General features: G+C 45.9%; 1 protein-coding gene across 1 annotated transcript in view; it reads right to left on the bottom strand.

The window, feature by feature from the left end:
- Nucleotides 1-23,249, bottom strand: part of LOC106585177 (lipoxygenase homology domain-containing protein 1) — a 46,566-nt gene that overhangs the window by 14,634 nt on the left and 8,683 nt on the right. Inside the window, exons 6-27 of the mRNA XM_014171093.2 lie at nucleotides 22,724-22,908; nucleotides 22,473-22,571; nucleotides 22,167-22,315; nucleotides 19,441-19,564; nucleotides 18,887-18,996; nucleotides 18,583-18,723; nucleotides 18,262-18,397; nucleotides 17,716-17,876; nucleotides 17,380-17,466; nucleotides 17,077-17,212; nucleotides 16,834-16,988; nucleotides 16,483-16,643; nucleotides 16,197-16,273; nucleotides 15,700-15,896; nucleotides 14,918-15,110; nucleotides 14,504-14,664; nucleotides 9,071-9,238; nucleotides 8,850-8,994; nucleotides 8,554-8,705; nucleotides 7,400-7,533; nucleotides 443-591; nucleotides 167-271 (exon numbers count right to left, since the gene is read on the bottom strand). Of these exons, the coding sequence (XP_014026568.2) occupies nucleotides 167-271; nucleotides 443-591; nucleotides 7,400-7,533; nucleotides 8,554-8,705; nucleotides 8,850-8,994; nucleotides 9,071-9,238; nucleotides 14,504-14,664; nucleotides 14,918-15,110; nucleotides 15,700-15,896; nucleotides 16,197-16,273; nucleotides 16,483-16,643; nucleotides 16,834-16,988; nucleotides 17,077-17,212; nucleotides 17,380-17,466; nucleotides 17,716-17,876; nucleotides 18,262-18,397; nucleotides 18,583-18,723; nucleotides 18,887-18,996; nucleotides 19,441-19,564; nucleotides 22,167-22,315; nucleotides 22,473-22,571; nucleotides 22,724-22,908 (3,125 nt within the window). The remainder of the gene's footprint in view (nucleotides 1-166; nucleotides 272-442; nucleotides 592-7,399; nucleotides 7,534-8,553; nucleotides 8,706-8,849; nucleotides 8,995-9,070; nucleotides 9,239-14,503; nucleotides 14,665-14,917; nucleotides 15,111-15,699; nucleotides 15,897-16,196; nucleotides 16,274-16,482; nucleotides 16,644-16,833; nucleotides 16,989-17,076; nucleotides 17,213-17,379; nucleotides 17,467-17,715; nucleotides 17,877-18,261; nucleotides 18,398-18,582; nucleotides 18,724-18,886; nucleotides 18,997-19,440; nucleotides 19,565-22,166; nucleotides 22,316-22,472; nucleotides 22,572-22,723; nucleotides 22,909-23,249) is intronic.

Below are 23,249 nucleotides of genomic sequence, written 5' to 3'. Positions count from 1 at the left end.
TCACAAACATTTTACATTTTGACCCATGCAATGCCTTTTTGGAAATATGCATTTCAATTAGCTATAACCACCCCCCCAAAAGAAACAAAGATTTAAAAAAATGATAATAACACTGGCCCACATTATAATGCCACTATAATGGAACTTGTACTGTATTTCATAGCACCTGTATCATCTTTTTCTCCATAAAGGATAGCAAAAACATTGGCATCCGTTCCAGCATGTTTCTTCTCGCCTGTCTTTATTTTCAGGGTTAGAGTTGTGGACATAGCTGTAAGAAAACAAGCAAACATAACAAGAGAGCGATCTGTTATTGACTGTTCATAATACTGTTATTAAAGTTATTATAGACACTAATAATATGAATCATCAAAACAACTTTCATGTTAACCACTGAGGAGTTGTCAACAGTAAAAACACCCACACTGGTCGAGGCTCTTACCTTTCTGCTCAAGCCCCAGGGTGGCTGCACCTGTCCCCTCCTCATCATCGTCCCTCTTCATGAAGGCCTCATCCACGGGCACCAGCTCCCTGGCGATCTGTCCATCATCCTCATCCACCGCCAGCCAACGGTTACATGGGAAGTAGTACCTGTGTCAAAACAGATACTTAACATTACTTGGGTAACTCCAGTTCTATGATAATAGAGTGAGGTGTCTCTTATGGGAATTCGCTTGATAGCTAATTCACTACGGAAGAATCCAATCACACAACGTCTCTCACAGACAGAGGGCGAATGGCCAATGAGGGGAGCCCCCCTCTGATTATAAGTGGCCACGCGCCAGCCCTCTGGTCATTCTCACTCTCTTCCTTGCGAAAGATCACTACACTCTCTAAGCTCTCCTCAGCACGACTTGATCCCTGTCTTGCTGTTTAACTGTTTGAATCTGCTCGGTTGTAGCTAGCGTCACATGGCTAGCTTGTTAGCTTTCCTCTCTGGTTTAGTTCAACCTACGTTTACTCTTAGCCTTGACTAGACCGACCGACCCAGCTTCACAGCTGGACGGTCAAGACAGGCTCTTTGTTCGCCAAAGAACTATGCTGCACACACTTTTCTTTGGCTAACATTGTGCTAACTAGCTAGGCTATTAACCACGAGGCGTACGCTAGCTAGCTTATGCTTTGCCCGAGCACACAACCTTTGTGTTCTTTCTCGTGGCAAGGAACCCGCAACCCCTTCACAGGGTGAACCGAGCAGGGCTCCTGCCCCAGCACCCGCACACCCGTGTCCATGTGGGGCCATGATAGCAAGCAAGGATACACACTCCTTGGGGGTGAACCTGAGTCCTGCGTGCATTGTAGGGAGTTGCTGAGAACCGGCCTCAAACGGAGACTGCACAGAGCAGGCCCTCCACGAAACCCCTCACAGCGAGGAGGCGACCCCACAACCCCAATTCCATCACTTCTGGGCCAAGGTAATGGACGATTTCCCCGCAGACCTTCAGCTGCTGTTTGACGACCTAGCAGCTCGTTTTCGATGAGGAAGATGGCTACAGCATTAGCCGTCTCTTCCCCGATAAGGAAGAAGGGGACAAGGAAGCCCAATCCCTAGGCTCAAGGCTCTCCAACGCCCTGAGCAGAGCATCTTCGCCAGATGAGAAATACAGGCGTATCGATGTCTACAGGCGGGAAGTGGCCAAGCTCAATATTGTAGTGCCTGTGCCCATGGGGGCAGCGACGCTAAAAGGGACTGTTTTGATGGGAAGAGACGAAGGTTACGTATGTAACCACGGTTATGTGAGCTATATGGATCACTCCAATATATTGGTATCATTCCGCAGCGGAGGGATACATCCGAGGTGAGGATTTACAGATTTACTCCCGTGAAGACCTGTGTCACGGCTGGGGTCCGCCCCTATATGTAGACCCCATGGCAGCGACACACGTTCTCTACATCATTTTTGAGGCGCCTCTAGCACCGTAGAGGATTTGAATGATCCATATAGCTCACATAACCGTGGTTACATACGTAACCTTTGTTATGTTTCACTATACTGGATGACTCCAATATATTGGTATATCTGTACCAGATTTAGTCGGTGCTAGAGGGACCTGGCCACCCAGCGCGGCGAGACACATGGGCCGTCAATGTGGAAGGGGGATCCCGGCACAGTCCCCGGAAGGGGAGGCGACGCCCAGGACAGCTGAACCAACCGCCGAGGGAGGTGCCACATTTACCCGAAAGCAAAGGTGCAAGAGGAAGCCCAGCTGGCCGCAGCACAGATATCAGCGAGGGGCACTCCTCTCAGTAGAACCCAGGACGCAGCCACACCTCGTGTTGAATGTGCCAGCACAGATCCCAGCACTGGCCTGTCAGCCAAGCAGTATGCTGTCGTAATTGATCCAGTGAGAGAGCCTCTGCTTTGATAGCCCAGCCCGCAGGGCTACCTTACTATAGTAGACAAAAAGCTGGTCTGTTGTTCTCACTGACCATGTCCGCTCCGCATAGGCAGCAAGTGCCGGCTTAGGGCACAGCATGCCGGAGGAAGGCCCAGACTCCCCCGCCACTGCCGGGGGGTCGTAAGCAGACAGGATAAAAGGGATGCTCACATGCCTGTCCGACAGAACCTTCGGGAAGAATGAAGGGTTGGGCGGAGAGATATACTCCTCCCACTGGGGTCCACTCAGAACTTACCGAAAGAGCATGGAGCTCACCCACCCTCTTCATGGAAGTAATCGCTACCAAGAAAGCCACCTTCATAGAGAGGTGTTTCAGGGAGCGAACCCCCTTCATAAACCTGGAGACCAAGGGATGGCACCCCACTGGCCTGTCCATCCATCCCACATGGCAGGCAGGTATAGTGGCCAAATACCCTTCAGTGTAGAGGCTGCCAAGCCCTCATCCAAGCGAGACAGCAGGTATTGGAGGACATCCTGCACCCCGAACGACTCGGGCACAACCTCAATACCAGTGCACCAAGAGCAGAACAACCGCCAGCGCAACTGCTATGCCGCGGTTGTAGCCGGTGCCCTTGCTCTCTGCATGGTGTTCATTATGCCCTCCTGTAGTCCTAACATGGACCATTGGTGCCGTTCAGCGGCCAAGTACACAGACTGAGGTGGTGCGGTCTCGGATGCCATAGAGTTCCCCCGGACTGAAACAGCAGGTCGGGTCTCAGGGGCAGTTGCCAAGGTGTCCCAGAAAACAGGGACAGAAGAAGGCTAAACCAGGGCCTCTGGGCAAGTGCCATCCTGGTCCTGTCCAGCACAGCCTGGATCAGGGAAAAAGGAGGAATGCCTAAAGCTCCAGCCCTGGCCAATCGTGAGCCAGAACATCCAAGCCCAGAGGCCCTGGTGGCTCCAACATGGCGTGTCCATTGTCCAGGGAGGCAAACGGGTCCACCTGCACCCTCCCAAACTTATCCCACAGGTGCTGCACCACCTGGGAATGTTGGCTCCAGTCCCAAGGTGGCGGGCCCTCCCTCAAGAGCATATCTGCTGACACATTCAGGATGCCAGGTACGTGCGAGACACTAGACGTCCCTGAGCCCAGAGAAGGAGTTCAGGTGCCATAAGATGGAGGTAGTGGGACCTCAGTCCACCCTGATGGTTGATGTAAGCCACCACTGTGATGTTGTCCGATCTCACCAGGACATGTCTTCCCTTCAGATGTGGAAGGAAAGACGGCAGGGCTGGCAGTACAGCTCGGAGCTCTAGTGTATTGATGTGCCTTCCACTCCAAGGGGGTAGCCAACAGCCGCTGGCCGACCTGCCCTTGATCACACCCCCCCAGCCGATCTGGGAGGCATGTGTGCTGACGGCACATCCTCAACATCTCCACCCCACCTGAGAGAAAGGAGCAACAGAGCCACCTCAACAATGCCCTCGGCTGTGACGGTGGCGCTTCGGGTGCAGCCGGTGGGAGTTGAACCACTGTTAAAGAGGACAGAGATTGAGCAAGCCCAACATGTGTTGTCAGGTCAGGGCGGATACCACCCGCCCCTGCCGAAAGTGGTTGAGCCAAGATAAGATCGCCTGAATCCTTCTGGTGGGCAGGCGCGAGTCCAGTTCCATGCCAATGAAGGCTACATTCTGGGTGGGCGTCAGACGACTCTTCTTGTCGTTTACAGTAATGCCTAGCCCGACCGATGTGGGTCAGGAGCATGTCTCTGTCTGACAGGACCTGGGTCCTGGTCGGAGCAAAAATCAGCCAATCGTCCAGGTAATTGAGGATCATCAAATCCTCGGGACATGAGAGGTGCCAGGACAGCATCCATGCACTTTGTGAAAGTGCGGGGTGTCAAGGAGAGGCCGAAGGGAAGAACCAGGAATTTGTAAGCCGTCCCTTCGAAAGCGAATCGGAGGTACTGCCAATGAGCTGGGTGAACAGGAACATGGAAGTACGCAACCCTCAGGGGCAGCATCACAAACCACTGGTCCCTGGACATGGCCTGCAACACACGGGCTGGGGACAGCATGTAGAACCTCAGTACCTTCAAGTACCCATTGAGGTTGCGGAAGTCCAGAATCGCTCGCAACCCTCCGTCTCTTTTTGGGGCTGCAAAATAAGTGGAGTAGAACCCACCTAGCCATTCTGATGTCTTGGTCATGCGGATGGCACCCTTGTCCAAGAGTGAGGAGATTTCCAGCCGCAGGGTTTTCTTCTTCAGGGGGTAGGCCACCGTGGTGACACGAAGGCCCCTGAAGGACGGGAGCCAGCACCCAAGGGGGAACTCCACACCCTCCTCCCACTTTGCCCTTTGAGACTGGGCAAAGCAGCTGAGGCCGGGGAAGGGTGTGTCCTCTGGCGCCCCGAGCGCCTGGGTCCCTATGGTGGTGACGGTTGACAGGTTGTTGCTCCACCGCACGCTGTGCCCCTCCCCGCTGTCGTCCCTCAGCGCGAGGCGATGGGGCAGGAGAAGGACCCCACCGTTGTTTCGGGAGCAGGTGGGTGGCGACGGTCCGTCTGAATTGGACCTGGGGCCTGAGGAGGCGGCATGAACCATCTCAGGGTCTCCCGGTCCCTACGAACCTTATCAGTCTGCTCCAGAATGTCATCAACCCCTGGGCCAAACGTCAGCCCTAGGGTGATGGGGAGAGTGGTAAATGTGCTCTGGATAGCAGCTGGCAGACAGGACTGGGCCATCCAGAGATGGCGCCAGGAGGTAACCACCTGCGCCATGGCCCGTCCGTTGGCGCAGGCCACATCCCTCTGGAGCAGGGAAAGCAGGCGAGACATTCCATCCCTTCCCGGAGGAGCTCCTCTGTGTCCTCCTGCAGCCAGGGCAACAGAGTCTGCAGGTAGGCCTGCAGCAGCATGGCCGGGTTGGTAAGACGACCAAGAGAGCAGAGGGACCCATATGTGGCTTTCAAGTCCGCATTAAAGACTCTGGGGGTTGCGGCTTCAGTAGCGGGTTTCACCCTATAATCTCTCCTGGCAGCTATCATGGTGTCCATGGTCGGGTACTCCCGGAGGCTGAGTGACTCTGCGCCCGCAACAAACTCCATGGTCCATTCTCAGCTGTGAGTCGGAAGCACCCCCTGGTAGAGGCCCAGCTCTCCTGCAAGGCCTCGGGGAACTCAGCAGAGATGGGGACAGATGGAGAGTCATCACTGTCCACCAGTTTGATGTCCAGTGCAGTGGCACTGGACAGTTCCGACAGTATCACCCATCAGAGGCCCCGACACTGAGGGCCGTACAGTGGGTATCATAAGTATTCACCCTCCTTGGATTTATTCACATTTTGTTGCATTACAAAGTAGGACTGAAATAGATTTAATTGTGATTTTTTTGTGAAAAGAAAGTATTCACCCCCTTAGTTTTGGCAAGCCTAAATTAGGTCAGGAGTAAAATGTGGCTTAACAAATCACATAATAAGTTACATGGAATCACTCTGTGAAATAATAGTGGTTGACATGATTTTTAAATGACAATCCCTTCCTCTGTCCCCCATATAACATCTGTAAGGTCCCTCAGTCAAGTACTCAAGCACAGATCCGACTACAAAGACCAGAGAGATTTTCGAAAGCCTCATAAAGAAGGGCAGTGATTTTCTGAAACCCAGCTCCTCTATGCTCTGCATCTCCATAGTAGCGAAGACCCTAGTCAGGACCTTGCTGGACATGGGCTTGGCACAGTTGTGTTTGGCTTCCTCCCAAACAAGATGGGACCGCCGGGAGGAGCTGCTTCCCTGGGACGTTGCGAAAGGGGAGTCTCTTCCCATCAAACCAGTCCCGTTTGGCATTGTCACCCCCACAGGCGCAGGCCACTCGATATTGAGCTTGGCCACTCCCCGTCCGGGATTGGGGTTGTGGGGTCGCCTCCCCGTGTCTGTTGAGGCAGGTCCTTGGCAACTCGCTACAATGCACGAAGGACTCAGGGTCAGTTAGCGCTGCCTGAGCATGTTTCACCCCAAAGCAGGCGATACACAAGGAGTGTGTATCCTGGCCTGCTATCATGGCCCCACATGGACATGGGTGTGCCGGTGCAGGAGCCTTGCTCGGTCCTCCCTGTGAAGGAGTAGCAGGTTCTATGGCTACGAGAAAAAGAACACAAAGACTGTGTACTCGGGCAGAGTGTAAGCTAGTTAGTGTTCGCGTCGTGGGCTAATAGCAGAATGGCTAATAGCGCAAAGCTAGCCAAAGAAAACCGTGTGCAGTTTAGTCCTTCTGCAAACAAAAAGCCTCTCTTGATCGTCGAGCTGTTAAGCTGGGTCGGTCAGTCTAGTCAACACAAAACAAGTAAACGTAGGTTGAACTAAAGCAGAGAGGAGAGCAAGCAATTCTACCGTCTGGGCAGGTAGGAAGAGCTAATGGTGGTTAGCTTGCCTTGCGGCGTGAGCTAGCCTCAGTAGCTAGCCGTGTGACACTAGCTACAACCAGAGACTAATTCTACTCGAAGCAAAAACTTTCCTTCCGGTCATTACTCAACACAAAGACTAGAGCTGACGTCCTACGTTCGGTAGCGTTTATCTTTGTGGCTCACCTGAGAACATTAAGCAGGAAGACAGGGATCAAGTGGCGCTCAGGAGAGCATAGAGAGCGTGGTGATCTTCGCAAGTAAGAGAGTGAGAATGACCAGAGGGCAGGCACGTGGCCACTTATGAGGGAGGGGCTCCCCTCATTGTCCACTCGACCTGTCTGTCGGCGACAGACGTTGTGTGATTGGATTCTTCTGTAGTGAATTAGCTATCGAGCAAATTCCCATAGTGAGACACCAAACTATTATTTGAAAGAGAACCATATTCAGTCACACACTTTGTTGTTGCACACAGATACACTTTATGTTCAACCATGAGAGTGAGTATTCTGTCATATCTAGGATAGTGATAAGATCATTTGTGAGTGTAGCTACAATATGGAATTAACGAGAGGAAGTGACTCCTGTCTGGGTGAATCTTAATAGTTTAAAGTAGTCTCCTCTCCTCAGACTATTAGGATGCACCCAAAAGTGACTTACGTGGTTTCATCCTTGGTGTCCACTATCTCCACGCGATCCAGGTACCAAGAGGAGTAAGACGCTGCGTTGTCCTGACGAATGCGTAGCTTCCTCAGGGGGCCCAGCTCAATGGCTGTTATGGTGAACACATCCTCCTGTATGACAACAGCAACATTGACAGAGAGACTTTTGGGGATACTTTACTCTTACAACAGATTTTGTTTTGCTACCTAGAACCATAAAGGGTTCTTCAGCTGTCCTTGTACTGTTTTAGTAAGAAGGGGTTTGTAACATGTATACACCAGATGATTACAGGTGCCAAAACAGCTTGAATAAAAGTCTGTCATCTTCCATAGAAAGAGTCTCAAAACGGTCTCATATTTCCCGCATAGCACACTATCTACTCATTCGGTAAATAAGGTCTTATAAAAGTGTGTCACTGATTCATGACAAGAGGTCCCTCTTTAGGCTGATGCAATAAATAAAACTCATTGTTTGTGGACGTGTACTTCTCCTTGCTCCAAAGAGCCAAAACTTAAGCTCAATAATTCACTGGTTCACATTTAGTGATTAGTAAACATATACCTACGCTACTTTGAATAAGAGGATGCACGCTATCAGGTTTGTCAATGTAGCGACAGACAGGGTGACAGGTTCAGTGACTTTGGCGACTGCTTCCAGCTCCTCTTAGTCACAGATGGCCTAATGGACCTAATGTAATCCTAGAGATACACTCAGAGCAACAGTCTGCATGGAAGCTCATATTGCTGAATATGTGTTTTGTGTCTAGTGAGGGTCTGATTATTGATTTCCCAAGGGATATGTAAAGCTAATGAGGGCATTGTGGGCATTCCACGTACAAGATCACTTGCCTGGGTGACAGTTTATTAAAGCAACATTGTAGCATTGCATGACGCACACAAATTCAGGTACCCAAGCTACAAGAATACCTGGAATCATGCAGAAGTAGGCCAAAGTCCGGTCTCCCCATACTAACTACAGTATATACTTTGTAGACCAGTGTTTGCTAAGTAAAGCACCGCTTAACTTCAATGGACACATTGTTTTCCTGTAAGACCCATTGTTTTCCTGTAAGACCCATTGTTTTCCTGTAAGACCAATTGGTTTCCTGTAAGTGTTTATTTTCTCCCCATGTAGTGTGACTCCTCTCTCACCTGCCCTGCCTCAAATTTGTTGAGGTTGCCTGACTTCCTGAGGAGGCGCTCCCCTGTGTCCCCGTTCTCCCCATAAATATTGATGTAGACATTGGCGTCAGTCCCAGCCCCCAGCATGTCCCCGGTGAAGACACACACTTCATAGGTGTTCTCTGTCAGACAATACATAGGATAGGTAAGTCAGACTTAGTTTGATCCATAAGTTAGTGTGTTTGTTTGTGACTGTATTATCTGTCTACTTGCTGCAAAACAACAACAAAAAGATATCCTCTTCTCTCCTCTCCCCTCTCCAGTACCTTCCAGCTCGTCTGTATCCTCAGGAAGCAGTTCCACCACCAGCTCCCCGTCCTCCTCCCCCCGGCTCAGCCAGCGGGAGCAGGGGAACACATACGTCTGCACTATCTCCTGCATCACCTCCTCTGTCTCCTCCTCCTCCGCCTCCTGAGAATAGAATAGAGCGTTATGGAGAAAGTCTGATATTACAAAGTACAGGAAACTGAAAAAAGATTTGATGGACCTTCTTTTTCTTCTTCTTCTTCTTGTCATCCTTTTTCTTCGCCTTGGTCACCATGCCCATGATTAGGTGTTTGACGTATACCTTCTCCAGGAACCAGCCGGAGCCGATCCCCGCCTCGTCATGGCCGATACGCACCTTGAAGATCTTTCCTACGTCGCTGGCTTCTATCTACAGTACAGTTGTCAGGACAGAAGCCAGATTTCGTTACACTGTGGCGTCTCAGAATGTAACCTCCCGGTATCCACCCTCCACCAATATGGCTAGACCTTTATAGCAAAACAAACTTGCCATGTAACTGCAGGGTATCCCACAAACTCTCAGAAAAAAAAGGTTAAGATTTGTTCTTAAAGGGGAACAAACTCTTGTCACTGCGGTGGTACCCTGTAAGGTACCTCCTTTGTACCTTTAGTTATAAACTCAGCAAAAAAAGAAACGTCATCTCACTGTCAACTGCGTTTATTTTCAGCAAACTTAACATGTGTAAATATTTGTATGAATATAACAAGACTCAACAACTGAGACATAAACTGAACAAGTTCCACAGACATGTGACTAACAGAAATTGAATAATGTGTCCCTGAACAAAAGGGGGGGGGGTCAAAATCAAAAGTAACAGTCAGTATCTGGTGTGGCCACCAGCTGCATTAAGTACTGCAGTGCATCTCCTCCTCATGGACTGCACCAGATTTGCCAGTTCTTGCTGTGAGATGTTACTCCACTCTTCCACCAAGGCACCTGCAAGTTCCCGGACATTTCTGGGGGGAATGGCCCTAACCCTCACCCTCCGATCCAATAGGTCCCAGACGTGCTCAATGGGATTGAGATCCAGGCTCTTCGCTGGCCATGGCAGAACACTGACATTCCTGTCTTGCTGGAAATCACGCACAGAACGAGAAGCATGGCTGGTGGCATTGTCATGCTGGAGGGTCATGTCAGGATGAGCCTGCAGGAAGGGTACCACTGGAGGGAGGAGGATGTCTTCCCTGTAATGCACAGCATTGAGATTGCCTGCAATTACAACAAGCTCAGTCCGATGATGCTGTGACACACCGCCCCAGACCATGACGGACCCTCCACCTCCCAAATCGATCCCGCTCCAGAGTACAGGCCTCGGTGTAACGCTCATTCCTTCGACGATAAACGCGAATCCGTCCATCACCCCTGGTGAGACAAAACCGCGACTCGTTGGTGAATGGCACTTTTTGCCAGTCCTGTCTGGTCCAGCGATGGTGGGTTTGTGTCCATAGGCGACGTTGTTGCCGGTGATGTCTGGTGAGGACCTGCCTTACAACAGGCCTACAAGCCCTCAGTCCAGCCTCTCTCAGCCTATTGCGGACAGTCTATGCACTGATGGAGGGATTGTGCGTTCCTGGTGTAACTCGGGCAGTTGTTGTTGCCATGTACTGCAGGTGTGATGTTCGGATGTACCGATCCTGTGCAGGTGTTGTTACACGTGGTCTGCCACTGCGAGGATGATCAGCTGTCCATCCTGTCTCCCTGTAGCGCTGTCTTAGTCATCTCACAGTACAGACATTGCAATTTATTGCCCTGGCCACATCTGCAATCCTCATGCCTTCTTGCAGCATGCCTAAGGCAAGTTCACACAGATGAGCAGGGAACCTGGGCATCTTTCTTTTGGTTTTTTTCAGAGTCAGTAGAAAGGCCTCTTTAGTGTCCTAAGTTTTCATAACTGTGACCTTAATTGCCTACCGTCTGTAAGCTGTTAGTGTCTTAACCTGTTAGGGCTAGGGGGCAGTATTGACACGGCTGGATAAAAAACGTACCCGATTTAATCTGGTTACTACTCCTGCCCAGTAACTAGAATATGCATATAATTATTGGCTTTGGATAGAAAACACCCTAAAGTTTCTAAAACTGTTTGAATGGTGTCTGTGAGTATAACAGAACTCCTATGGCAGGCCAAAACCTGAGAAGATTTCAAGCAGGAAGTGGCCTGTCTGAGAAGTAGTGTTTCATCTTGGCTCTTTTTATTGAAGACTCAGGATCTGTGCAATAACGTGACACTTCCTACGTCTTCCATAGGGTCTCAGAGCCCGGGAAAACATTGAACGATATCGAGGCAGGCTCTGGCTGAAACACTTTATCGCTTTTGGCAAGTGGCCACTCAGAGTACAATGGGCTTAGGCGCGTGCCCGCTTCGACCGAATGCTTTCTTTTCCTTTCTCTGTTTATCTAAACGCAGATTTCCGGTCGGAATATTATCGCTTTTTTATGAGAAAAATGGCATAAAAATTGATTTTAAACAGCGGTTGACATGCTTCGAAGTACGGTAATGGAATATTTAGAATTCTTTTGTCACGAATTGCGCCATGCTCGTCACCCTTATTTAGCCTTTAGGATAGTGTCTAGAACGCACAAACAAAACGCCGCTGTTTGGATATAACGATGGATTATTTTGGACCAAACCAACATTTGTTATTGAAGTAGAAGTCCTGGGAGTGCATTCTGACGAAGACAACAAAGGTAAGAACATTTTTCTTATAGTAAATCTGACTTTGATGAGTGCTAAACCTGCTGGGTGTCTAAATAGCTAGCCCTGTGATGCCGGGCTATCTACTGAGAATATTGCAAAATGTGCTTTCACCGAAAAGCTATTTTAAAATCGGACATATCGAGTGCATAGAGGAGTTCTGTATCTATAATTCTTAAAATAATTGTTATGCTTTTTGTGAACGTTTATCGTGAGTAATTTAGTAAATTCACCGGCAGTGTTCGGTGGGAATGCTAGTCACATGCTAGTCACATGCTAATGTAAAAAGCTGGTTTTTGATATAAATATGAACTTGATTGAACAAAACATGCATGTATTGTATAACATAATGTCCTAGGGTTGTCATCTGATGAAGATCATCAAAGGTTAGTGCTACATTTAGCTGTGGTTTGGGTTTATGTGACATTATATGCTAGCTTGAAAAATGGGTGTCTGATTATTTCTGGCTGGGTATTCTGCTGACATAATCTAATGTTTTGCTTTCGTTGTAAAGCCTTTTTGAAATCGGACAGTGTGGTTAGATTAACGAGAGTCTTATCTTTAAAATGGTGTAAAATAGTCATATTTTTTAAAAATTGAAGTAATAGCATATCTAAGGATTTCAATAACGCGCCACAGGATTCAACTGGCTGTTGACTAGGTCAAGCGTCCCACCTAGCCCATAGAGGTTAACGACCGTTCCACAGGTGCATGTTCATTAATTTTTATGGTTCATTGAACAAGCATGGGAAGCAGTGTTTAAACCCTTTACATTGAAGATCTGTGAAGTTATTTGTTTTTTTATGAATTATCTTTGAAAGACAGGGTCCTGAAAAATGGATGTTTCTTTTTTTGCTGAGTTTAGGTACATAATTGTACCCCAGTTCATACCTCAGATACCTTACAGTACCTTTCTTTCATATAGTCCACAGATACAAAAGGGTGCTTTAAGAAAAGGTTAATTTATAGGGAAGCCATTTCTTCCTTGAAAATGGCAAAAATGTACCTCTACCATAGACCATTTCAACTGGGGGGGCCAAGCTGGGGCCAGTTGTACTGTTAGAGGGGCCAGTTACATTAGACGTTATTGTTGTCATATCGTTTTGCATGTGGTACGATACTGTTGTGTTCCGCCTAAAGCCGTCCCTCTAGAAAATGTGTGGGTTCAATTAGTCTTCCGCGTTGCCACTGTCTAATAACGGATGTAAAAAAAGAACGATAGCAAAAAATAGTAATGTAAAAATTATTTCATACTCCACATACTCCACTCCCCCCCCCCACTAAGCCACACAAATATTATTTCCCAGTGTGCCTTGCCTTTGAGTAAAAGTTACCACCTATGACTGTATTTGTAACTGACAGATACATGGTTGTTAAATTCTTTCATTTTCAGTCCTGTGACCTTCTCCAAGTGAGTCCCTAGGTGACAATTAAACTCTTTATGACAATACACTACATATCTCATAAGGCCTTATTTTGAGGCCTAATTTTACCTTAATATAGTGGCTGAACCTCATGGTTTACATGCCACATCAGGCCTACAAGTAGGGTTGCAGATTTCTGGTAACTTTCCCAAAATTGGCAGATTTTCCAGAGATTCTGGTTCAAGGATCCCGGATTTTCTGCTCATTCCCTCCCGTTTCCACGAATCTGCATGGCCTTTGTTAGGGAGTACAAAAATCGTTGACAAAGGCCATGCAGCAGAAACGTGTCAGAGTAATTAAATATTTGTTCCATTGAACATGACTTACAAATAAAGTCATTATAATTAATTACATGAAGAGTGCCTTGGTCCCCCTTTCTTTTTGATGACCAATTTACCCATTTTACCAAAGAGCACCTTCTATCTACAAAGACCTACTATTATGTACCCTAGCAGCGCTTCCCTTCCTTCTTTTTTCTGCAGTAGAGTATGCAGGGAAATATGATTATGGTACAAATTTGCCTTTTTAGGATACCACCCCAGTGACAAAACCGTTAGTTCTTCTTAGGTGGCATCATTGTAACTTATGGTGGGTACAAATATGTACCTTTCTTCAATACATTGCTTTTCTGCTAAGCAAAGGTACAGATCAATACCATCAAGAGTTGAAGGTACACAAAATATGTTTGTAACCTGGGAAACAGAAATGTACCTTCACAGTACGTTGCAAGTGTGATGATTGTAGCTTTTATATTCAAATTATTGGATACACAAATGTACCATTATACTATTTTTTTGCCGAACAGTACCATGTGAGATCATACTAGTAATGTGGGAAAAAATCGAAACAGTTACATATCAGGATATTATTTTTGACGTTATATCGGATCAGATCGTTTTGACAATATCACAATATCATTTTTGCGCTAGTTGGCTGTACCTGCACCAAAACTCCAAGATTTTTCCTACATAGCTTGTTCTCCATCTTCTTTTTAAATAGAGAGCCAATTTGTTTTCAGCGCTTTTATTTCCATGACCGATCAAAACTAGTTTTCTCATGGCTCTCTCTTGTCCCTCTGCAGCAGACACATGGTGAGCAATATGTTTGGACCATGGAATCGCAATAAAAATCACAGTATTGAATCGCAATACATATCGTATCGTGATAATATTGTATCGTGAGGTCCCTGGCAATTCCCAGCCCTAGATCATATGTTTACCTCTGAAGGTACAATGTATGTATTTTTACCTTTTGTATCCCAGGGAACAATACCGTACCCTTATTTCTAAGAGTGTACCCTGATCCCTATCAGACTGTAATATTTAATATTATCTCCAGTGAAGACACACACTTCATAGGTGTTATCTTTTCATATTTTCAAACCATTTACTTACCCGTTTCTAATATTACTGTGTCTATAACGATATTGTATGCTATTGAATAATGTCAATACGTCTCAAATAGATTCAAATAGATTCTCAGAAAAAAAGGCTTGACATGAAATATGACAATAATGACCTTGAATATCTCAGTAGTTGCTCTCTCATAGTTGTTGGACCTGCTGGCCAGATTGACGACCTCGGTCTTGCCCTTATCACCGTAGATCTGGATGAAAACGTTAGCGTTGGTTCCAGCAAAGCTCACATCACCTGTCACCACTGTTATCTCATAGTTCATCACTGCAAAACAAGATTAAACAAAAATAATGATATTACAGAAGAACACAACTAATATATATAGCCTCTATGTGCCCCAATCAAAATCTTTGGATTCAAGTTAGTTCAATTTTCCATATCTGTGTGGATAGCCTGAGAGATTGATTGGATTCCCTGTACAGTATATTAAAAAATAAAGCAGGAAACATCTATAGGTGTGTGTCTGTTTATAATTAAATGGGTGTGTATAAGGGTGTATTGTAATGGGTGTGTTTACATTGTTTAATGTCCAGGATCTCGCTAGGGTAGATCACCACCTCGGTCTTGCCGTCCGCCTCGTCCTTACAGAGCCAGCGGTGGCTGGGGAACATGTACTGACTCCCACTGGCCGGCACCATGATCTGGACACTGTCCAGGAACCAACCAGCATTCATCCCCTCGTTGTTGTGGCCAATCAACAGACGGTTGATCTGGTGTACAAAAAAAAGCATTTATTTTTCTACTCAATTAAATTTTGTATGTATCTCGGGTTAACATCAATACATCATTTTAATGAAAGTCTGACTTATGTGCATGTATCTTAAGGATTCAGCCTTGTATGAATAAGGTATACAATGCTTGTGTATATACATCTTTCATTTTTGAGAGATTACACTTTGGCAGAAATAAAGGCATCGCCTCTAGGCTTGGGCGACATACCGTTTATACCGTATACCGAGGGTATGATTTTCAATACCTTAATTTTTTTTTAAATCTAAATAAATGATATCCTTCTCAGGGCTCTAGCTATGCATTTGGTTTGCTAACTTGCTAGCTAAGTGGCTAGATGTCAAGATCAAGCTTCTTGGTTACAGCAGAGATATTCAATCCCCTTCTGGATCAAGATCCCTGTTTCTTTAAATTTTTGTTTTTAGGAGGGGGAGGGGTAGCGACCCTTGTGTGCACATTCGTTAATACCGTATACCCCGGTATGGTACAGAAACAGTGTATCTGGATACCGTCCAACTCTAGTAGCCTCTAACCCCAACACTAAAACCAAGAATTCTACTGTTACTGTACCTGTCCAATGTCAAACGTCTCCACAGTGAACACATCCACCCGGCCCACCTCAAAGTAGTTGCGCAGGTTGTTGTCAGAGACCACCAGCATCATCTTACTGGTGTCTCCCTTCTCCCCATACAGCTTCACAAAAACCGTGGAGTTCGAGCTGCCTCCACTGACGCTGCCTGTCTTCACCGACACGTGATAGCTCACATCTGAAAGGCAGAAATACAAGTTGTAGTTCAGGTGTGTTTATTCACTCACGTGGCAGTGAAGAAATATATAGTATATACAGTAGTGTGGTCTCCGTACAACAACTTCAACAAACTTCTCAGTGAGTTGACAGCTCTCGTGTGGCTCAGTTGGTAGAGCATGGCGCTTGTAACACCAGGATTGTGGGTTCAATTCCCACAGGGGGGAAAAATACAAAAGTGTATGCACCACTGTAAGTCGCTCTGGATAAAAGTGCCTGCTAAATGACAGAAATATGAATATATTTTCCCACAAACACTTACTGTAGAGACGCTGTCCATCTGAAAATGGCACCAACTCCCGAACAATCTGTCCGTCATCCTCATTCCGATCTAGCCACCTGAGATGGTCAGGGAAAACATGGCCGTCTTAACTCTTACCCAAATGACCTGCTGTTATCTCAACCTGACCCTATTCTCTGATCACCTGGCACCTATTCAATCATCTTCCCCAAAGTCATAGATGTTACACACATTCCATACCTGTCCTAGGAGATACCTGGCTGTCCCTAAGTCATCTGTTCCACAAACTTCCTGTCCCATGTCTCACCTGCCGCAGGGGAACTCTACAACCTGAGACTCAGCCTGTCCCTCTTCCCTGACCATCACTTTCTCCAAGTACCAGCCACAACCTCCGCCCCGCCCGTTGTGCCCGATACGCACTCGCCGCACCTGCACGATTGACACCGCCTCAATAATGAACTCATCCATCTGAATCAGAGAGAGAGAGAGAGAGAGAGATAGAGAGAGATCTATGAGGAAGACAATGTAAACTGTCTTGGTGAATGGATTACAGCTAAGGTATGTGGAAAATCCTGTTCATTTATCATTTCAGTAAACAGCCTTTAGTGCAGTCCTTAGATATGTTCCAAGAGGCCTAGCGTGGGTCTCCTGGACTCACGTTGCCTTTCTCAAACTTGTTGACGTTGTTTTTGCAGTTGACCAGCGTACGTTCGCCTGTGTCTCCCAGGTCACCAATCAGATTGAGGAAGACAGTGGCGTCCGTCCCGCTGCCGCCAAACTTCCCCGTGCACACGGTCACACGGTACTTTATCACTACAACAACACAACAGCATTCCCTTAACAACGCTAGTATGTTTGAATAGGGTGAAACAATGCAGTAGGTGATCCTTTATGAACTTACAGGGCAGGGGTTCAGCAATCAGTTCTCCAGTGGCAGGCAGCTCTCTAACTAATTCGTTGTCATCCTCGTTAGTATCCAGCCAGCGCTCACAGGGGAACTTAAACTTCTCCTTCGTCAACGTCTTCATCAGAGATGCCTGCGGGAACACCAAGACAGTCAAGAGGGCAAATCTCTTATCACATGTGCTCTTGCCTAATGTAGTGCATTATATAGGGAATAGGGTGCCATTTGTGGCACAGATAGAGAGAATCTGAACCTCAAGCTTATTTGTGGATTTTTTTCTTAATGTTTTCATTTGCTCACCTTGCTCAAATGCCACCCTGCAAAAGGGCTTCTCTTTTCATGCCAGATGCGACATTTTGTAAGCTTCCCCAAGTCAGGTAGCTCAACCTGTGTGTTGAATAACAAGAACAGTACACATCCATCGTTACTCAGTAATTAATCTGTCTGTCTGTCTGTCTGTCTGTCTGTCTGTCTGTCTGTCTGTCTGTCTGTCTGTCTGTCTGTCTGTCTGTCTGTCTGTCTGTCTGTCTGTCTGTCTGTCGTCTGTCTGTCTGCCATTCTGTCTGTCTGTCTGTCTGTCTTTTTAGTCCACCCATCTGTCAGTCCATCCATCTATCCTAAATACATCACACACACCATGAACTTATCCAGCTGGCCCTGTTCAAAGTTGTCTGCTTTGTTGTCCAGTCTCATCTCGTCTGACTTGCCCTTCTCCCCATAGATCTGGAAGTAAATGGATGCGTCTGTTCCTGCGCCAGGCAAATCTGACGTCCAGATCCACAGAGACCAGGGGTGCTCTGAAGGGGACCAGACGAACTGAGAATTATTCTCCAAACTCAACAGACACACACTCTGGAAAAACACCTCAAACCACAGATACAGATGATATAGAATTTGTTTAGCAAGCTCAGTTTGAGAGTCAGGATTTTAACGGTTTCCATGTTAGAAACAAAAGTTAGAAGATGTTTACATTCCACTGATTTGAGAATGGAAATTGGAACTCTGTATATTCGCGGCCCTGGAGCACACCCTACTCAGATTGTCCGAGACATACAATACCATAAGCAGCTTTTTTTCTATCTATTACACATGGAATGGGATAAAATGTTTAAGAATAGCTAGGCGAGAGTATTAAAGATATCACATCCGAGATGTAATGAGAATTCAAGTAATGTCGCTTACTCTTCTGTTTCCTCTGCCTTAGTGAGACCATCTCGTAGAGCTCTCTCTCTATCAGTCCATCACCTTCGTCCTCATCCAGCCATTTACTGCAAGGGAAGGTCTGCTCGATCCCTGTGAACGGGCAGAACACCACTATCTGGAACATAAACACATACAAGAGACTCACTGTCATATGTTTACTGGAAATAGATTGGGATGTTAAACATGTAAGGAAGTCATTTATTCATATTAGTGTGTGTGTGTGTGTGTGTGTGTGTGTGTGTGTGTGTGTGTGTGTGTGTGTGTGTGTGTGTGTGTGTGTGTGTGTGTGTGTACTCGCACCTTCTCGCAGTACCAGCCAGCATTGACTCCTCCATTGTCGTGTCCGATGGTGACTCGGCTGAGGGGGCTGAGGAGGGCAGATATCTCCACGTTAAAGATGTCTGTCAGACCACGCTCAAACTTACCCCCCTGCAGGAAGATCTGTGGAAGAGACCGTGTACAATCACTATACAGACAAACACCACGTTGCTTTCACCTATGACTTCTAATGAATATGAATGACGAAAAGGAGGGAAGTAGCCACGTTGGACTAGGGAAATGCAATTCATTATAAAATGACATGTTACTTGATGCATGACTATACCTTGCCGCTGTTCTTCAGGCCCTTGGTGCCGTGCATCAGTATGTGGATGTTGGAGTTGGTGCCAGCTCCTCGGACCTTCCCTGTCACCACCTGGACGTGGTACACAATACCTGGCGGGTACAGTTACGTGTCAGCTAATCAGACACTCTGCCAACTCACGTCTCCGCTTCAGAACACCCACTCAGAGAGGAGTGAACAGGAAAATGAACCAAATCAAAACATTGATAGTGTGGAAAATAGAATGAATGTCAGGAGGGTCTGAGATATTGTACATTTACTGTTCATTTCCTTTTTGAAATGATCATTACACTAAATGTGGAGACAACTGCACTGTGAATGTCTACACGCACCTCCTATAGACAGAGGAATTTGCATATGATACTTTATTTTATGTTGTTGCTGCTCAGCCCCCTTTTACTTGTTACTTAAAGTAAATCTATATATAAGAATATCTGCTTAATGAACCAAATACTGAATATACTGTAATGTAATAGTGTAATGTGTCTTTTTGCTGTTTCGGGGGTCATATACAGTGTTGTCTGGTCTTTCCCCACCTGTGGGCTCACTGCCTCCAACTAGGATGTCCCTCTGAATCTTCCCATCATCCTCATCGACGGCGAACCAGCGGTTGATGGGGAACTCATACAGAGACTTGTTTCCCATGTCATCCAGGAGCACCTGCAGGGACAGGACCAGGTGCAATATACAGTTTGTGTTCAAGCCCCTTTCCTGGCCTCCCTCGCGTCTGCCAAGGGGTCTAACCCTATTGGCACAGTGTCTGTAACTGCATGATTCTTGGTTGAAAGCCCATCCTGGTTACCCCTGGTCAAAACCTTTACACTTGACAAATGTCCATCTGGCAAAGAGTAGGATAAACAAGCACCTGCATCAACCCTCCATTTCAGCAGTCAACAGTGTGACACATTCATGGGTCTGAATACAGGATATAAACAGGACCATAAATTAAAAGAACACATTTTCAAGGTGTAAGTTATCGTTTATTGAATAAGTCCTGAATAAAATCATGTCTATCTTGGTGATCTTTGGTGTCAGTGTGTGTGGCAATCACCATCACATCTACAGACTGTCCCTCGACTGGAAATATAATCCCTTAATGAGGCCTGGTGTCCCTTTACTACAGGTTGGGTAGGATGTCCCTCTGGCCTATGTGTGTGTGTTTGTGTGTGTGTGAACTCATCTCATGGTTCCACACTGTAACTGGAATGTGTTGGAGGTGATGGGACACCAGTCTCAGATGAGAGGACAGGGAGGGGAGGAGAGGAGAGGAGGAGATGAGGATCACATGTCTTAAATACCTCTCCAGAGGCAACAGGGGCTCACGTACAGTAAAACATAGAATAGGGCAGGATATGGAATGATATGGATGGATCGTTCCTTCATCTTGCATTTCAGCAGCCTCCATCTAAAGCAAACATTGTCTTAACAGTTCAGGCAACCAGAAATGGGTTCAAATACATGTGTATTTGATTATTTGTTATTTAAAATAATTGTTCTGTGTATTTTTACAGTGGGATGTATTCATAAAATAATTAATCTTAATTTATCTTTCGTCTCTGTGTTTTCATAATTTATCTTCAATTCGCAAGAGGCTGAATGTACTGTATCTCACCGGAGAAAGCATCCAAGTGAGCGAAACAGCTCCCCTCTGTCTCTCTGTGTGGGCCATCTATTTGATGCTGTCTGGTCCAAAAGAGTAGGACATTGTTGCTTCCCATAGCATTGAATGCAAGGGAAGCCAGTGAGCATTTGGCCTCCCTTAATAAAAACAAATATAATATAATAGCCAATCAGCGTTGAGCTAAACTGAGTGAGCTCAACTGTGTATGGTCCCAGCGCACCAAAAGAAAGTGTCAAGGGAAGCCAGTTTGGATTTGGCTTCACTCCTATCAAAGAGAAATACGTCAACAACATAAACAATTTGAATTGTTGCATCTTGTTGTGTTGTTGTCGTCCGGTGGCTAGCCAGCTATCTAGCTAAAATTGCCCCTCTCATAAATTAGCCATGGATGGAGATAGGGATTTGAACTCATGGTTGTAATCAATTATCCATATTTGTGAATGATTATAACAGTGATTCTGATACAAACCATAAAATAAATTGTGCCCCTGAACTGAGAGGATGGAAGTTCACTATGTAGCTAGATGTAGAAGGTTAATGTTAACTAGCTAATGTTGCCCATGGAAGGAAGTTAGGCTAGCGAGCAAGCATTTTAGCCAGGTAGTAAATAAAAGCATGTACTATATGACAGTCATAGACTGTTTCTTCAACATGAACGAGAGGAGGATGGCATTGGCGTTTCTCTACAAGCAGGGTGAGTCAACATGTTTTTTCTACTTGCAGGAACGCACACACACACATACACAAATCAGAACCATGGACAGCCAAATCATATTTAGCTTACGTTGATTGGACTAAATTGTTTTTTGGTAGCTTTTAGTATTAGACTTAGTATAGGTGATTTGATGATGTTGAAATGTTGAAGTTGAAATGGTGCTGGAATAGTGGAGGCAGCTCCTGTTTAACTTTGCGACTTACAATAACTCTCCGTGGTTCTAAATCAATAGTTGTTTAGTAGTCCGAAAATGTCGGAAACATTAACTTTCTTGACCATGCTGTAGGTCATGTGACTGTTTGTTACGCGCAATATGCTTTGTGGACTTCACCGGACAGTGGTTGCTCTCCGGTTTTGTGATAAAACAAAGGTATGGTTGAATTTATTCTGCCACTGTGTCTTATTGTCTTGGCCTTAGGCATATATCATGGTCGCAAGACATAGCAACTAATAGGTTATAGAGCAAAAAACACAATTATCACAACACATAGGTTGCAATATGGCTTTTTTTCCTGGCTTGGCTTCCACGGTGATGCTGGTATTTGAGTATTTTCAAATACACAGCCCAAAACAAGTATTTTAGTTGAGTATTTGAATGGCTATTTTTAAAAAACAAGTAGTTGACCAAATTGTATTAAAAACTACCTGTGTTAAATGCATGGGAGTGTACTTGAGTTAGTGTATTTTTTCCATGTGTATTTCCAAATACATTCCAATATTCAACTACTTGTTTTTTTTAAATAAAGGTTATCTGAATACTTGTTTTGAAATGTAGTGAAAAGTTGTTAAAATACCTGAAATAGTATTTGAACCCAGGTCTGCTGGCAACATTGGTTCCTTCATTTTATGAGCTTATATCCTAATGAGCCTCCAGATTAAAACTCTTCATATAGCCATAGCATAGTCTTGCTTTAACTGTACTGTACCTTGTCCACAAACCATCCAGCGGAAGAGCCTTTGTTGTTGTGACCCAGGGTAATCTTCCTAATTTTGCCGAGGTGGGGAGCTTCTAAAGTGAACTTGTCCTCCGTGCCTTTCTCAAAGTTATCCTTCTTATTGTCCAACCGCCTCTCACCTATGAAAAGGGTCAGACATAACACGCAGAGCAGGTTTGAGTACTATGGTCCCGAATCCTAAACTGTAAATCAGTAACCTACAAGATATCACATTTTAGTTTCTCAATCACTCATAACTAACCATTCAAATTACCTATTGTCTGGAATGAAACTCACCGGTGTCACCAAACTCTCCAAAGATGTTGATGAAGACATCCGCATCTGTTCCACTGCCTTTTACATCTGCTGTGAACACGCTCACTACATACTTATTATCTACCAGAGAAAAACACACGTTTGATTAACCATAATACAACTAAATCAGATTGTAACTGGTTTTACATATATTATGCAAAAATCTCAGCCAAGGACCTTCCACAGGCTGCATCCAACACAATCAAATCCAAGATGGCGGACATGGTACCTACATTTGGGCAAGTCCATGGGGTCGAGGCTGCCCAGCAGGTCCCTGACAAACAGGTTGTCGCCCTCCACCTTACTGAGCCAGTTATTACAGGTGAAGTAGAACCTCATGTGAGGTCTGGTAATATCTGTCACCACCACTCTGTCCAAGAACCAGCTGGCATTCAGACCTGTGTTATCATGCTCTATCCTACAGGAGACATATCAATCAATCAATCAATGAAACATATACACTGAGTGTACAAAACATTAAGAACACCTGCTCTTTCCATGACAGAGACTGACCAGGTGAATCCAGGTGAAAGCTATGATCCCTTATTGATGTCACTTGTTAAATCCACTTCAATCCGTGTAGATGAAGGGGAGGAGACAGGTTAAAGAAAGATTTTTAAGCCTTGAGACAATTGAGACATGGATTGTGTATGTGTGCCATTCAGAGGGAGAATGGCCAGGACAAAAGATTGAAGTGCCTTTGAATGGGGTATGGCATTAGGTGCCAGGTGCACCGGTTTGAGTGTGTCAAGAATTGCA

This window comes from Salmo salar, chromosome ssa24 (assembly GCF_905237065.1).
Source record: "Salmo salar chromosome ssa24, Ssal_v3.1, whole genome shotgun sequence".
NCBI lineage: Eukaryota > Metazoa > Chordata > Actinopteri > Salmoniformes > Salmonidae > Salmo > Salmo salar.
Note: the sequence above shows the minus strand (reverse complement) of the source record. Positions and strands in the feature narration are given on the sequence as shown.